The 14,413-nt window shown below is 38.1% G+C and overlaps 1 protein-coding gene across 1 annotated transcript in view; it reads left to right on the plus strand.

Annotated features, from left to right (window-relative positions):
- The window catches only part of LOC139660863 (collagen alpha-1(II) chain), an 83,951-nt gene that overhangs the window by 40,333 nt on the left and 29,205 nt on the right, over positions 1–14,413 (plus strand). The window contains exons 21-35 of the mRNA XM_071539120.1: positions 68–121; positions 456–500; positions 1,577–1,630; positions 3,244–3,288; positions 3,398–3,451; positions 3,925–4,032; positions 4,700–4,753; positions 5,967–6,020; positions 6,971–7,015; positions 7,535–7,588; positions 10,578–10,622; positions 12,149–12,202; positions 12,549–12,602; positions 12,970–13,023; positions 13,520–13,573. Of these exons, the coding sequence (XP_071395221.1) occupies positions 68–121; positions 456–500; positions 1,577–1,630; positions 3,244–3,288; positions 3,398–3,451; positions 3,925–4,032; positions 4,700–4,753; positions 5,967–6,020; positions 6,971–7,015; positions 7,535–7,588; positions 10,578–10,622; positions 12,149–12,202; positions 12,549–12,602; positions 12,970–13,023; positions 13,520–13,573 (828 nt within the window). The remainder of the gene's footprint in view (positions 1–67; positions 122–455; positions 501–1,576; positions 1,631–3,243; positions 3,289–3,397; positions 3,452–3,924; positions 4,033–4,699; positions 4,754–5,966; positions 6,021–6,970; positions 7,016–7,534; positions 7,589–10,577; positions 10,623–12,148; positions 12,203–12,548; positions 12,603–12,969; positions 13,024–13,519; positions 13,574–14,413) is intronic.

Here is a 14,413-nt window from a genome sequence, read left to right on the forward strand (position 1 = left end):
TCAGATTGGAAATATTTATAGATTATATTTGGCTACAAAGTGATTACCTTCCTTTTCGTTCAACTAGGGGCCTCCAGGTTTAGAGGGACAGATGGGGGTTCCAGGAATCAGTGGACCCCAAGTAAGTCCTCTGGGCATGTGCATATGGATATGGGTATGGATAACTGATAATGGGTAATGGATATGGATGTGTGTGGATAGCTAGATATGAACAATAATGTCAATATGCATCCATTATGTTTATCTAGCTGATATGAACAATACCTTGCTTGGACCAAGCTAAGTGTCCTTATTTTGCACTGTTGGTAGTAACGGTCGGATGGTGGTTGATGGTGATAATGGTGACTTAGCTTTTGAGTCTTTGGGGTTCTGCTTCTACTGTAACCCCATTTGCTTTGTAACCTGTAAATGGCAGGGGGTTAAAGGCCATCTGTGCTGTGGTGATATCTTAACAGGGACGTCCAGGAATGAGTGGTGCTCCCGGGCCGAAAGGAGTTCCTGTAAGTCTGTTTTTATCAAGTTAATTTGTTTTCATGAAACCAGACCTGTAAAAGAGTATGGGGGATTAAACGGTTGAGTTTTAAAGGAACCACATATAGTATTGTTCATGCAAGCATACCCTTCCTACTGTGACACATACTGGGATGATTTAAAAATACTAAATTCCATGCATAATGACATGAGCTAAAATAAAAACTGCTTCTTTTCCCCCTTAACGTTTTACTCTGACCCTTTTATTAGTTCTTTTTAATATAGTTTTTAATTGAAACAGACAGATGACAAGTGTAATGAAGGGCTTCCAGATATTTACCGATGGTGGAGACGTCCAGCAGAGCAACATTATCTGGTTGTTTGGAATTTAGGAGTGTGAAGTCTCCTAGGACTCCAAAGAGCCAAGTGAAGGAAGGTTTCAGGATGAGTGAAGAAGACCTCAGATAGAGTTTTTAAAGGTTTGGCAGTTTAGGACACAAACAAAACATAAATGTGAGGTTTGCTGGAGACGGAGCACATCAGTCACATTTGTCTTCGATCTGTGCGTAGATCTTGGCTAGTTTAAATTTGCTTAGATGGAGGCAGTGAAATTTTTTTTTAACTGAATTAATCCTAGTCTGAAACACAATGACGAGCTGCTAATTGAGTCTTATAGCCTTCATCCCAACATCCATCCCTAAAAAGGTCAGAGTTTCCCATTTCTTTCTGATGTTAATTAAGGAGGTCGTATCAAAACATGTCAATTGGCAATATGAGATCAGGCCATTCTGACCTGGTACAGATGCTACAAAATGTTCTCATGTCTCTTTGTTGGGCAGTGCAGGGTAGAAAGAGAAATGAGTTTACATAAAGTGCTTGACTTGAAAATAGTGGAACTTTTTGTACCTGATGGGGCCAAATTGTACCTGTCATTAGTTCTAAGGACAAAGTTAATGTGCACGATAAGAGTCTACAGTAGCTGTAACCGTGTGTCAACATCTAAAGGCAGCTTATAGTGTGAGTTTGACAATCTAAGAATAGAAGTTATCTTGTCTATGTTTTTTTAACACTGTCTTGTTTCTGCTCTCCCTTTGTCTCGTATCAGGGGCCTCTGGGGCCCATGGGTGTCCGGGGGGAGCCAGGCTTTGAGGGGCCGATGGTGAGTTCTACTGTAACATTGTCTTTATTACATTATTACATGACAAACACACACATACACATACACACTCAGGCACACATAACATAAGAACATATTGGATGTCTGTATGAGAGTTAGGAGGAGTTGTGAATTTTGGATTCTGTCCCAGTCAACTTCAGGGCTTTGTGACCGGTCCAGTGACTTGTGTTACAACAGCTGTATCTCAATTCACACTGACAGACTTTAAAATCCATCTTAGTTTGTAGACAAGCATGTTGCAGACTCACAGTGCCATCTATTGGTTGTGGCGTCTCAGTGGAGTATGACTTTGATTCTGTGAACCACTCCAGCTGCTGTGTGTCTCTATTTTATCTATCTTGGTAATACAATATTATCCCAATAATTATTAATAAGACGAAAACCTTAAAAACAGTACTGTAATATGCTTCAATTCACTTAAAAATGAATTTATCATATCAATCACAAGACATTTCTCTATTTTTATTTAACACGTTTTAATGTTAGACTGTAGAACATACAGTATGTTAAATATTGACTTTTTGCATTTGTTATTCAGCCTCCCAACAAGTCGGCAGTTATAGAAATTAGGGGAGGTGTCATAACTGTTATTGTTTTTTTATCGTGATATATAGTAATATCGGTTACTGTTCCATCCTTATTTACTCCTCTGTCTCTGCTGGGTTTAGTTGTAGCGTAACTCAACCCTAACAGATCGATCAAAGACACCTCTGTCATATGATATATTGTTCTTTGCTGTAGCTTTTACTCTGGGCTTCAACCTTCCATCTTAACTAGCCATTTAATCTTCTATTTAACCTTTAAATAATTTCTCGATGTGAAAGCAATGCTATAAGGGGGGAGATCATTTCCCTTGTTTCCAATGAAAAACTTTCTTGAATTAACATTATCTTGAAAGGGTAGAGAGATCTGCCTCATTTTGAGAAAATTCTTGAATCAAATTAAGACTTATTAGAAAAAAATGAAATTACAGTATCTCCCACCATTGGCAGACTATTCCACTTGTTTAAAGAAAAATAAGCTTTCAAAATTAAGTGACACGTATATATTTGAAATACAGCAAAGAGTTAAGGAGGAAAGTATACTGTCCGAGATCACCTTGAAGTCGAATAATGTTTTTGTCAATAGTTGTATAGCTGTCACTTGGGTTTAGATCAGTGATTCTCAACCTTTTTCATATCAAGGACCCCTAATTTAGTCCACATTAGAGCCACAGACCCCCATTTGATGAGATTTTGTCTCCTGGACCCAAATCTGAGAATATTTTTTATCATTAGATATGATTTTGTCCAGAATCCCATGACTGTCTGTATTGTAGGTAGAGAGATAACAGAGAAACTATGATCAAAACAGTCATTCTTCTACATTCTCTAATTGTGTTAACTTCTTGTAAATGAAATAATGGTAAAGTTTAACAATTCATCAATTTGCTGGGGACCCCCTGGAACCCACTCAGGGACCCCTGGTGGTCCCCGGACCCCACGTTGAGAACCACTGGTTTAGATGAAACTGTCCTTAAGTGGCTTGAACGATTACTTAAACCATATCATTGCCATTTTTAATAGACACAGTGTCCTTTTTGGCCTCTGTTTCAGGGTGCGCCAGGGAAACAAGGTCCAGTGGGTTTTCCGGGCATAACGGTGGGTGATGCTGATAGATGGTAGAAACTTCTGCACAGCCAGCATTTGTTGCTAAATCTCACTGCAGCTTTGACTCCTCTCTGACCGCTGAGCTTCGTCCTTCCCACAGGGTAACAGAGGACCAGATGGGGACAAGGGCGACCACGGACCTAAAGGAGACAGAGTAGGAACCTGCAACTTTCTGTTTAAAGTGATGCTGAACTTTGGCTGTACCTTGGGTTGTGTAGCTTCCTGTTCATGATATAACCCCACAATCGGTGATTCTCTGTTATCTGTTGCTCCGGTAGAGAAGATTGGAGAACTGTTCTTTTTTTCTCTCTCCATTCACTGCTATTGTATGGAGGAACAGGTCTGAAAATTACACTTCTAGCACATAAATGAATGCGAACAAAAGCAGAAGCACTTTAATACTGCCGAACAAAGAGAATAATACAGAGTGCGATGCAACTGCTGTACATTTTATGTGTGCACCCAGGAAAAGTGACTCAGAAATGTCTGCTTGCCTTTTGTTGGTCAGATAAAGAAAATCTCTGCTTTCATGGTTTTTATGGTTACTACTTTCCTCATCTCTCTCTCTCTCTCTCTCTCTCTCTCTCTCTCTCTCTCTCTCTCTCTCTCTCTCTCTCTCTCTCTCAGGGTGTTCAGGGGGCAACAGGTATCCGGGGTCCTCAGGGGGAGAGGGGCCCCTTCGGCTTCCCAGGTTTCCAGGGGGCCAAGGGCCAGCCTGGCACCAAAGGCATCGAGGTACAGTCAACTAAACTGCCTCATATCATTCTCTGTCGCCATAATCACAAACTACATGAGTTAGTGTGTTCTCATGTCAGCTGTAGATTGAATGCTACATGCTGCTACCACAGAACTGGAATGTGTTTTTTTATTTTTTTATTTTACATCACATCTCCACATCACATCTCTCCTGGTTTTACTTGTTTAATTTATTGGCTCAACAATTTCCATTACAAAAGGGCCTGTTAAACCTATTTTGTTTTGTGTTATTTATTTATTTTAATTTATTTATGGCTTTGATCTGACAGCAATGCTTTGTTTGAGCAATAAACTGTGAAAAAGTCCATCTTAACAACTGACATGATCTTGTATTGAATCTTAAAAAAAAAAAAAATGTCTCTCTTTGTTAAGAATTGTTTTGAAACAAGTGACGATATCTTCAAGGTGGATCACCCCACTTGTTTCAAGATAATATGCCACTTGATTAAATTCAAGTATAGATTTACATTGCCAACAAGCAAAATAAACCCCATTGGCAGATTTTCAACCCATTGCAAGATGAAAACACACTAGATGGACATTTATTGCTGTGTGGCGTTACATGTTCTTGTAACCAGAAGAAGGGACATGACTTAGGAGGAGAAAAGGGACGTGAGCTTGAGTGACTTTATATTTCTTCATTCAGGGGGAAAATGGAGAAACTGGCCCTCAGGGAAAACAGGGCAGCCAGGGGTTAAAGGTCAGTGATGATTTGTGTGACTGAACACCAAGAAATGTCAGATGACTTCATTTGTTGATTCAAATGTCAATTATAATTATTATTATTATAATTATTATTATATTATAATTTTATTATTATATTATATAATGTAATATTGATGTGACATTACAGGTCTCAATACCCTCATGTACTGTATGTAAATTTAACCAATTCAATTTGGTGAAGTTACATGAACAACTCAGACTGAAATGACTGAATGACATTAAAGGACAATTCCATTGTGATTGGAGTTTTTGCTAATTTCCTGCATTCCTTTACTGTTTTACATCGCTATAGATTGTTTCCCATGCTTTTATCATGTTATGAGACATTTCCTATTTTTCAAATATTTTGAAATAATCACTAAATATTACGAGTTACTCCCAGTAAAGAAGAGGACGGCAATTTTAAGCCATAGTTGTGTAAAATCAAGTTTATTTTCAGTTTATTTTTACTGACCTTAGCTATTTTAAGACACAATTATGTCTTAAAATTGGCGCCCTCTTCTTTACTGGGAGTGCCTCGTAATATTTAGACAGCGTTTATTTAATAATGTTTATTTTGAAAAACAACCAAGATGAGGAAAAAATAACATAAGCATTGGAAAACGATCCACAGTGATGTAAAACAGTAAGGGAATGCAGGAAATTAGCCCAAACTCCAGTAATGCTAGAATTGTCCTCTAAGATGGTGAGCCATTGAATTCAGCATGCTCATAAATGTTTAGCATGCTCATAAACAGCAAGCAATGCGTTCTGATGCAATTATACATTGGATCTTTCCATATCAATGTTCAGTAACATAATTCAAAACAATCTAAAAGTAATAAAGTCCTTCTGCAATCTGTGAAATTCAAGTATTAGTTGGAGTCACTCGTCACAGCTGGAGTCAACCTCATTCTTCCACAAATTTGTAATCACTTGCTAAAACAATTAGATACTCACCACATATCCATCACAACAGCAGAAATTATGTTTTCTCTGTTGCCTCCATCTCTCAAAATAAGGTAATATGTAAATGAGTTATTTTGATGATTAAACAGTTAGACAAGCCTTCATATCTCTTCACTGTATCCAGTTTCACTAATGACTCCAGGGATGACAGGTGTGTCCAAAAATCTGTTTACAAATATGTGGGAGACGTATTGACATTCATTTGATATCAACTCACTAACATGTGAACTTCCTTGAAGGGGAACAGGGGACCAGATGGACGTAATGGCAAACCAGGACCCAGAGGGAACAAGGTATAATACTCATGAACTGTGTGGTTTACTTTTTTATATGAATGCAGAGACTCGTAATCAGAATCACATATATTTTCTAAAGCAATAAATATGTAATTTATTGTTTAATATACTGACATCTGACTGAAATCACGGAGGTACCCATGATCAGTGGTGGAAAAAGTAAAAGTAGCAATATCATAATGGAAAAATACTTCATTAAAAGTAAAAGTTCTGAATTCAAAAGTTTACTTAAGTAAAAGTAGGTCTATATAAATATTAGCAGTAAAAGTATCAAAAGGAAAACTACTCATTCTGAAAAGCAGAGTTAAATTATTGATGCATTAATCTGGAAGAAGTATTTTAATGTTCTAGGTCTAACTGCTCCATATACTGTTGTGTAGTTTAAACTCTAACAATGCAGCATTCTTTATGAGCTTATTGTATGTTTTGCAAGTAAAACCTTATTCTGCAAAGTAACCAGTAACTGCAGATCAGTCAGATAAATGTAGTGGAGTAAAAAGTACAATATTGCCCTCTGAAATGTAATGGAGTGAAAGTATGAAGTCTCACAAAATGGAAATAAAGTAAAGTACCTCAAAATTGTACTTAAGTACAGTATTTGAGTAAATGAACTTTGTTACTTTCCACCTATGTAGCTTTTATACAATTGTTGCAAATACATGTGTACTGTCTGAAAAGTTTTCTTTTAAATATACAAGAGGAAACAAAATAGAAAAAAGCACGAAAAGTTTTCAACTACTGTATTAGAGCTAGCATAGCAACAAATTCCATTTTTCAAAAAGCACGTGGCTAATTATCAGCACAGATGGAGCATTTGCTTTGTCTGTCAGTTTGCTTGGCTAAACCCCCTGTTGTGCGAGTTTCTTTGTATTTCAGTGTTAGTTATTTGGTATTGATGTGTTTTTTTTATTTTCCTCCTTCGCCTGCTTCCTCTCTCTTTTCTGCAGGGCCGCACTGGACAGAGGGGGCATGCTGGCCAGCCTGGCCCATCGGTAAACCTATATGTCTTGAAAAATTCACTCAAAAGAAACTAAACTGTCCATAGTCCTGTCCGTTTTTTGTTGTATGCATAGTGTCATCTATTGACTCATTTTGCCTAGTTGCACTGCATTTGAGACAGTAGTAAGCCTTGCATCTGTTTGACGAGCCATAATACTGCCATGGTGCTTTAGCAGAATCAGGCTATTGTGCTGGGTGGTCATTTGTATTATACTAGGTTGCATTAATTGATCTAATGGAGCTGGAAAAAAAGCAGTGTGAAAGACCCTCTGTAATCAATCCCATTCAAACTGCTCTGGCTCTGACAAAGGAGATGGAGAATAGGAAGCTGAACATTAAGCGGTGAAAATACACCTTCTTCTTTTCTGCAAAGCAGTTAGAGTAGAAAATCATCGATTGTACGACAATTTTGAAAATGACAAATGTAAAGAAAGTATGGGATGAATTGTGTGTGTGTGTGTGTGTGTGTGTGTGTGTGTGTGTGTGTGTGTTTCTGTGCTGTTTCTTAACAGGGTTTGCCAGGTTCACCAGGAACAGAGGGAGCAGAAGGAAAGCCTGGTACACAGGTTCCCATTCTATATCATATTTCAATACCATGACCACATGCCTGTAAATGCCTGTATGTCAGTGTGTCTTCTCTTTCCTGACACATACTGTACCTGTGCTTCCCCTATATACAGTATTATTCCGAAGCGATTTTGTCTGATAGTAATTTCGTTTAGGGTTCCACACCCATCTCAGTTTTGGTCCCAGTTTTGTTTCTAGTGCAGGTTGTAGAGCTAAAACTGGTAATGAGTATAGGAGAGACACTGCACTGTACAGCATCACATTTTTTTACTTTTATAATGAAAAATGTAACTCTGAATACAAGATTAAAAGGCTGTTAGATGCTAGATTTCTGGAGTGCACCCTGGTGTGCATAACATGACATTTTGGAAGACTGCTGCTGTGGAAATGCCCTAAAAATGTCAAAATTGAATTGTAGTTTTTGCAGGGTTGCATTCAGTGTAGAGACTGGTGTACATTATTGTTGGTTTAGACAGCAGATGGCAGTCTTCATGCAGTGGTCTCGTGTTCAGCTGCAGTGCATATTCAGTGGTACAGTATGTGGTGCAGAATGCATGCTGTATTTTTCTGTTTCACCTTTATTTATCAGCTTATTTCATCCAATATTGAAAGAGAGCACTTTATTACTGGACAGTGATGTTTGACCACACTGTCTACCAGTCTTAAGTCTAAAGTAAGAATGATACATTGCTAAAAATGTCCATCTTACTGAGTCATGCATTCTTGTATTCAGTCTTGAAATCTTATTTTTGTTTAAATAACTGAAGAAATCTCAAATATGGTGAATCAATTTAAAATTGCTTCCAAAATTGCAATGTCACTTGTTTAATGCTGTCACTTGATTTTTAGAGTGTTGGAACGTGAAAGTGAAAATGAATAAGATTTAAAGACAAAGAGTCCAAGATTAAATTACTTGATAAGATGGACATTCTTGCATTGTGTTTTATACATAGAGGTTGTTCTATTGGACAGTAAACTCAATAGTGTGTAGAATAAATGCCATCATCAGCTGCCTTTGAATGTGTTCAAAGTTGGTTATTTATCAGAGTTTGTTGGATGGACGTGAAATTTAACGAGGAAAGCAAATGCTAGCATTTCATGGGGGCTAACTACTAGCTCAGTTTAAACCTTTTTTTAACCAGGTTAGTCCCATTACGATTAAGAATCTCTTTCAAGGGAGACTTGGCAAGAAATCGGCTTCGAGACAGACATAAAAATTTCAGAATAACAGCGTACAACAATGTAGAAAGTCAGAATACAGGGGAAGTGCAATCGATCAGGAGGTCTAGCAAAGTAGTGCAGAACAAAAAATGTGCAAAGTGCAAGTGAGATTTAAAACCAGGTCTGGACAGCGCAAGCAGATGTCTTCAGTGTTCTTCAGCACTAAAGAAAATACTTTGCTAGACCTCTGAATTCCTGATCGACTGTAGTGTGCAGTGCAGCTGTGCTGCTCTATGCACCTGCAGCAACCTGCCTGCCTGAGCGCTGTAATGAGCCTAGTCTTCCAAAGTCAGAATACAGTCAACATCTCACAAAAGAAAGAGCAAGGCAATACAATGTATGAAATCAAAATACAATAAAAAAATAATGAAATAGAGAATGAAGTAAAATGTTGCAAAAGAAGTGCTGCAAAAGTGCTGCAAGAGACACAAATCCAGAGTCCGTGGACAGTAGTTGTCACCAATTTTTTTAGAGGTATAAATAGCTACAGCAGGAACCAGACCCATAGATAAAAATATACAAAATGAATAAGTCTACAAGAGGAGAGGTGATGAGTGAGAACTTTAAATGTTGGTAATAAACATAAATGCACCAGGGTCCCTATCCTAACTGGGGACAACTCCAAGCCCACACCAGGGTCTGTGTCCCTACCCCACCCAACATTCACCACATTGGTAAATGTTTTTTTTATTCTCTTTTCTCTGTTCATTTGTTCACGTTTGTTTTTTTGTTTGTTTGTTTTTTTGCTTTCATTTTTATTATCTTGGAAAGCCAAGTAACACTGTTTTGTAAATGATTGTGTCATCAGCATATAAATTAAGATTAGCATTTGACACACTTTGACATGGTTTATTAACATAAATGGTTAATAGTATAGGGCCATGCTGAGAGCCCCGGGCACTCGTTCAAGTCTTAAATTAGCTAAATTTAAAGACTTAGAAAGTATTACAATGTCTTAAATACAGTTATTAGAGTTCTTATTTTTTCAGCATGCAATAACAGGTTTCTTTGCTTGTTCACACTGTACTATACAGATGATTAGTAAGTAGTACAGTACAATATGTAAAACGGGTTTGTTTTTTCATCACATCTGCTTTATTAAACACTTTTAGAAGTCATGACCCTTAACAATTAGTTTCCTGCAGCCTATTTACAGTTTCAGAACTTTCATTAGCTATGTTCAGCTGGAACTAGGCAGGTTTTGCCATCTTTGTGTCTTTATTTTTGGTTTTGAGATTGGTCTCACTGTAAATTCTATTCCAGGTAGCTTAAAAAGGGTCCTAAAAAACAAAAATGGCTTTCTGAAACCTTCAGATACCCTGCAGATGATAATAAAACTGTCCAATAGAAGCCTCTAGACATGAGAGACATGATGGAATATTTTTGTTTCATTCATGTTTCATTCATGTTTCATTTGTTGCATATTTCTGCTGTTAGGTGAAAACCTTATATCCCCAAAAGTCAACTTTTCAGTAATTAAGAAAAACAATATTATTTTTAGGTAAGTGACCAGGCATTTTTTGAAATGAATGATACAAAGAGTTTTGACAAGGTTTCATAATCCCAAGAACATTTTTTTCAATATGAAGAAAATCATGTAATCCAAAATAGAGAGAAAATCATCTAAAATAGAGTACCAAGATTTTCACCTGACAGCAGTGACATCCTTTCAAGTGATTATATTTACTATTTGCTCTGTGAATGACAGCTGCTGTGACCCCCCTGCTGTTGGGATAAACTGCGCTGATAGTCTTCCCTCTCTTTCAGGGTCCCACTGGTGCAGTTGGCAACGCTGGCAGTAAAGGACCAATGGTACGAGTATGAGACTCAGTCTCAGAATGACCTCAGCATGTAATAGATGATATCATCCCCTCAACTTGGCTCTTTAAACTGAATAAAAACACCTTATTACATTTTTACAAGACAGCCCAAGATTATATGATGGGTTTTTATAGGTTCATGACCATGCAAACACAACAAATTCTGCCTGAGCCAAAAAAAAAAAATTAACAGGACAGAACAGAACCTGCTACCAGCCAGTTAAAGATATCAGGTGTGTTGACTAACTCATAAACAGCACTATTAAAAGATTTAGGAGTGTATGCAGTTAGTCAGGGTGAGTATCATTTTCTGCATGCTGCATGCATGAGTGTACATGCGTGTATGTATACAGACACACACACAAACAGACAGTATGTATTTGATTTGATTCATTTATTTTGATCATGTACTGTTACACAAATAAACAAATATATAAACAAATTTGTATGTAAAATGAAATATACAGGTTTGTTAATTTTATACTAGTAATAATAATAACAACTAGAAGGGCACTCGGAGAGCGCAGACCTCTGCCAAGGTTCGTGCTATTATTGCTTGTTCGTGAGTCGGATCCGGATCCGCTCCAAAATTTAATGGGTTCTTCATTGGCCCATGCTACACCCTTCCACGAAGTTTCATGAAAATCGGGCCAGTAGTTTTTCCGTAATCCTGCTAACAGACAAACAGACAAACAAACAAATGGCACCGAAAACATAACCTCTTTGGTGGAGGTAATGATACTATATATAACATATTCAATGTACTCAGTGTTTTCTGGAAGTTGTGAATCTGGGAATCTGTCCCAGTCACCTTCACCACTTTGTTACCAGTCCAGTGACTTGTGTTACAACCTCCTGTCTTCCAAAGCCTGCAGAAGAAACATAAAGGGCAAATGGATTTACCACATAAAAAAATACTGTTAAGATAATGTGGCAGTATTTTCCAAAGACTGAATCTAAAGGCCAAATCACCCTGACCTGGGCCTGCTTAGTAGCCCTTGCAGTATTGTGTTCTTTATTGAGTCACTGCATCATTAAAGGGCAAAGCTAACAAAGACAAATGCAGCCTGTTAAAGAGGCTTTAGTTAAACTCTAAATTATCCCGACATTATACAGAAAAGCATTTACTGCGTAGCCTCATAAAATTCCATCCAATTAAATGGTAAGGAAACAATTAAATGGTAGATTAAGCAACTGTTAGTCAAAAATTGAATCAACTAATCTAAATGAATACTTGAATAGTTAACAGTTTAGTGCACACGTTTTTGCTTAATTGCGAGAAATAAATTACAGTTTACAGTTTGTTTCAGATTTGCATTTTTTGATTTTTTGTTGGCTTTGCACATGCATAATCCAGTAGTTTTTTCTCTTTCGCCCCGCTTTTTCTCTCTCCACCCCTTTCTCCTTACCCCGATCTCTTAACTCTCTGTGACACTGTCTTATTTCTAGTTCACACTACTCTACACTACTCTCACTACTACAAACTATATTTTATTACATGTTCTGCTACTTTTCTAGGGTTTTCAAGGGATTGCTGGAGAGAGAGGTCCAGATGGCTCACCAGGTCCTCCGGTAAGCTTCATTGTTATTCAATGGCTGTATATCGCTTGGAATACAGAGAACCTGGAAAGCGTAAGCCTGGAAATTTTGTCAGTGTCTAGGCAGCGAGGCGGGAAGTTCCTTGGAGATGAATAAGTGGGAAGAGGACAACACAACACAAATTTATTTCCGACGACGCAGATGGCATGCATGATTCTTAAACTCGTCATGCACTTGGTCTATTAGCAGCATCCATGTTCTCATTTTGTTGTTATTGGTACCATAAAGTTCATGGGGATTCGGCTGACATGAACAGATGAGCTATAAACTGTGGTATTGATTGATGATCTGGAATTTTATTGACTGTTTATTTTGATAGGGGTCTCCTGGGAAGGCAGGACCTCCGGGAACACCAGGGCCCCCAGGAGAGAGGGTGAGTCAAAAGGCATAAAAATAATAATTATAATAATACTTTATTTACCTACCACTTTTCGAAACAAATGTTACAAAGTGCTTGACACAAACAAATCAAAACAAAAGGTGATAAAAGCAAAGTGAAAATAAAACATAAAACCAATGTCACACCAAGTTCATCAGACAAAATGTCAAGATAAAACAAGTTTACATTAAAATTATATAATAAATGAATAAAATAAAACACAAATTACCCCCTTCACTTGCACACACACATAGATGTGTGTTATATGTGCGCACTCTCTCAGTGTATATGTATGTATTTATGTTTTTGTGTGTGTGTGTGTGTGTGTGTGTGTGTGTGTGTGTGTGTGTGTGTTCTCCAGGGTTTCACGGGGAAGGCAGGCATGGAGGGACCCCAGGGCCCAGTAGGCATGTATGTAAGTGATGCTTCAGCAGGGCGTACAGAGCAGAGCAGACACGACGAATGCAGCTATAACACTTTTTCACAACAGACACCGATTGCAAGTTAAAACTATAAAGAGTAACTGAACCCCAAACACAAATCTGTGGTGAAGGCTGACATCTAATGGTGAAAAGTAGCGCCAAAGATCAGCCAATAGCAGATGGCCAGTTCAGTACCCTACTTTACACCATTGGGTGTCAGGCTTCACCACTGATTTGGGTTTGGGGTTTAGCTACTGTTTGAGTATCATCCAATAATGGGTACCAATATGATCCATTCTACTTGTAGGCCACTAGTTGTGGGTCATTGGACAAAATGATTGAGGTGTGACCTCTATTTGCAAAAAAAAAACAGAAAATCAAGTTGTGTTGCTTTGATTTGTGACGTGTTAAAGGAGTTATATTATTAGAAACAGCAGCTACCTGTGACGTCATTTCCTGTGTTTCATTTGTTGTTCCTTCTGCCCTCAGGGTTTCCCGGGAAATTTGGGTATGCGAGGAGCTACAGGTCACACAGGAGAGCGGGTAAGGCCTTGTCATCTGTCAGACCCCATTTACACCTGGTGTTAAAGTGCGATCTTTATCTGAATATCTTATCTGGATATGGACAAATACATCTTAATGCAAGCTGTTAATTCAGCATGCATTGCGATTGGAATTAATTGGCCTTGCTCGCATTATGATCGGATCTCAGCCAGAGGCAGCCAGGTGGAAATGCAATCCCTGATACAATGTGTTTGCATTAGTGAGGAAGTATCTGGGGTGGAAACATCATCACCGTGGGTTGAAATGTCATCACTGCTCTGTACAGGGGCCAGCTAGGTTAACCTACCAAAAATGGACTGTTCTTGTCCCTTGAGCCAAAAATGTAAAGTCTGATAGCGGTGTGGGATGGGGTGTAGAAACAGACCAATATATGAAGATACTGTATCTCAGAGCAGGGAAGACGACCCCTTCCAAGGCAAAAGAAGTACAGGCTGTACAGTAACTTTACCTCTGATGACTCTACACCTGCCCTGACTTTTAGTTTTCGTTGACAATAGAGAGACTTGCCCCCTCCCCACCCACTTGCCTGCTTTGCATAGTGTGTGTAACAAAAATGAGACCTGATCAGAATACAGACAGAATGCAGATTGAATATCAGTTGTAAATGCAAGGGCATGATTGGGTTTGTTCATTATGCAGATAAGATGCAGGTCGCATTTTAATACCGGGTGTGAATGAGCTAATGGCCTAAGTACCATCAACTTAAAGCATGCAGTTTTTACATGGGAACTTTAAAATACATTATGGAGGAAGCTTATAGAATTCATTTGCAGTGATCCAAAGAATGAAAAGCCTGTTTGTGAAGAAAATGTCAGGATT

Source organism: Centroberyx affinis, unplaced genomic scaffold, assembly GCF_046629955.1.
Source record: "Centroberyx affinis isolate AG114_WGS23_722 - 3 ecotype Tasmania unplaced genomic scaffold, CSIRO-AGI_Caff_v1 ptg003406l_1, whole genome shotgun sequence".
Classification (NCBI taxonomy): Eukaryota; Metazoa; Chordata; class Actinopteri; order Beryciformes; family Berycidae; genus Centroberyx; species Centroberyx affinis.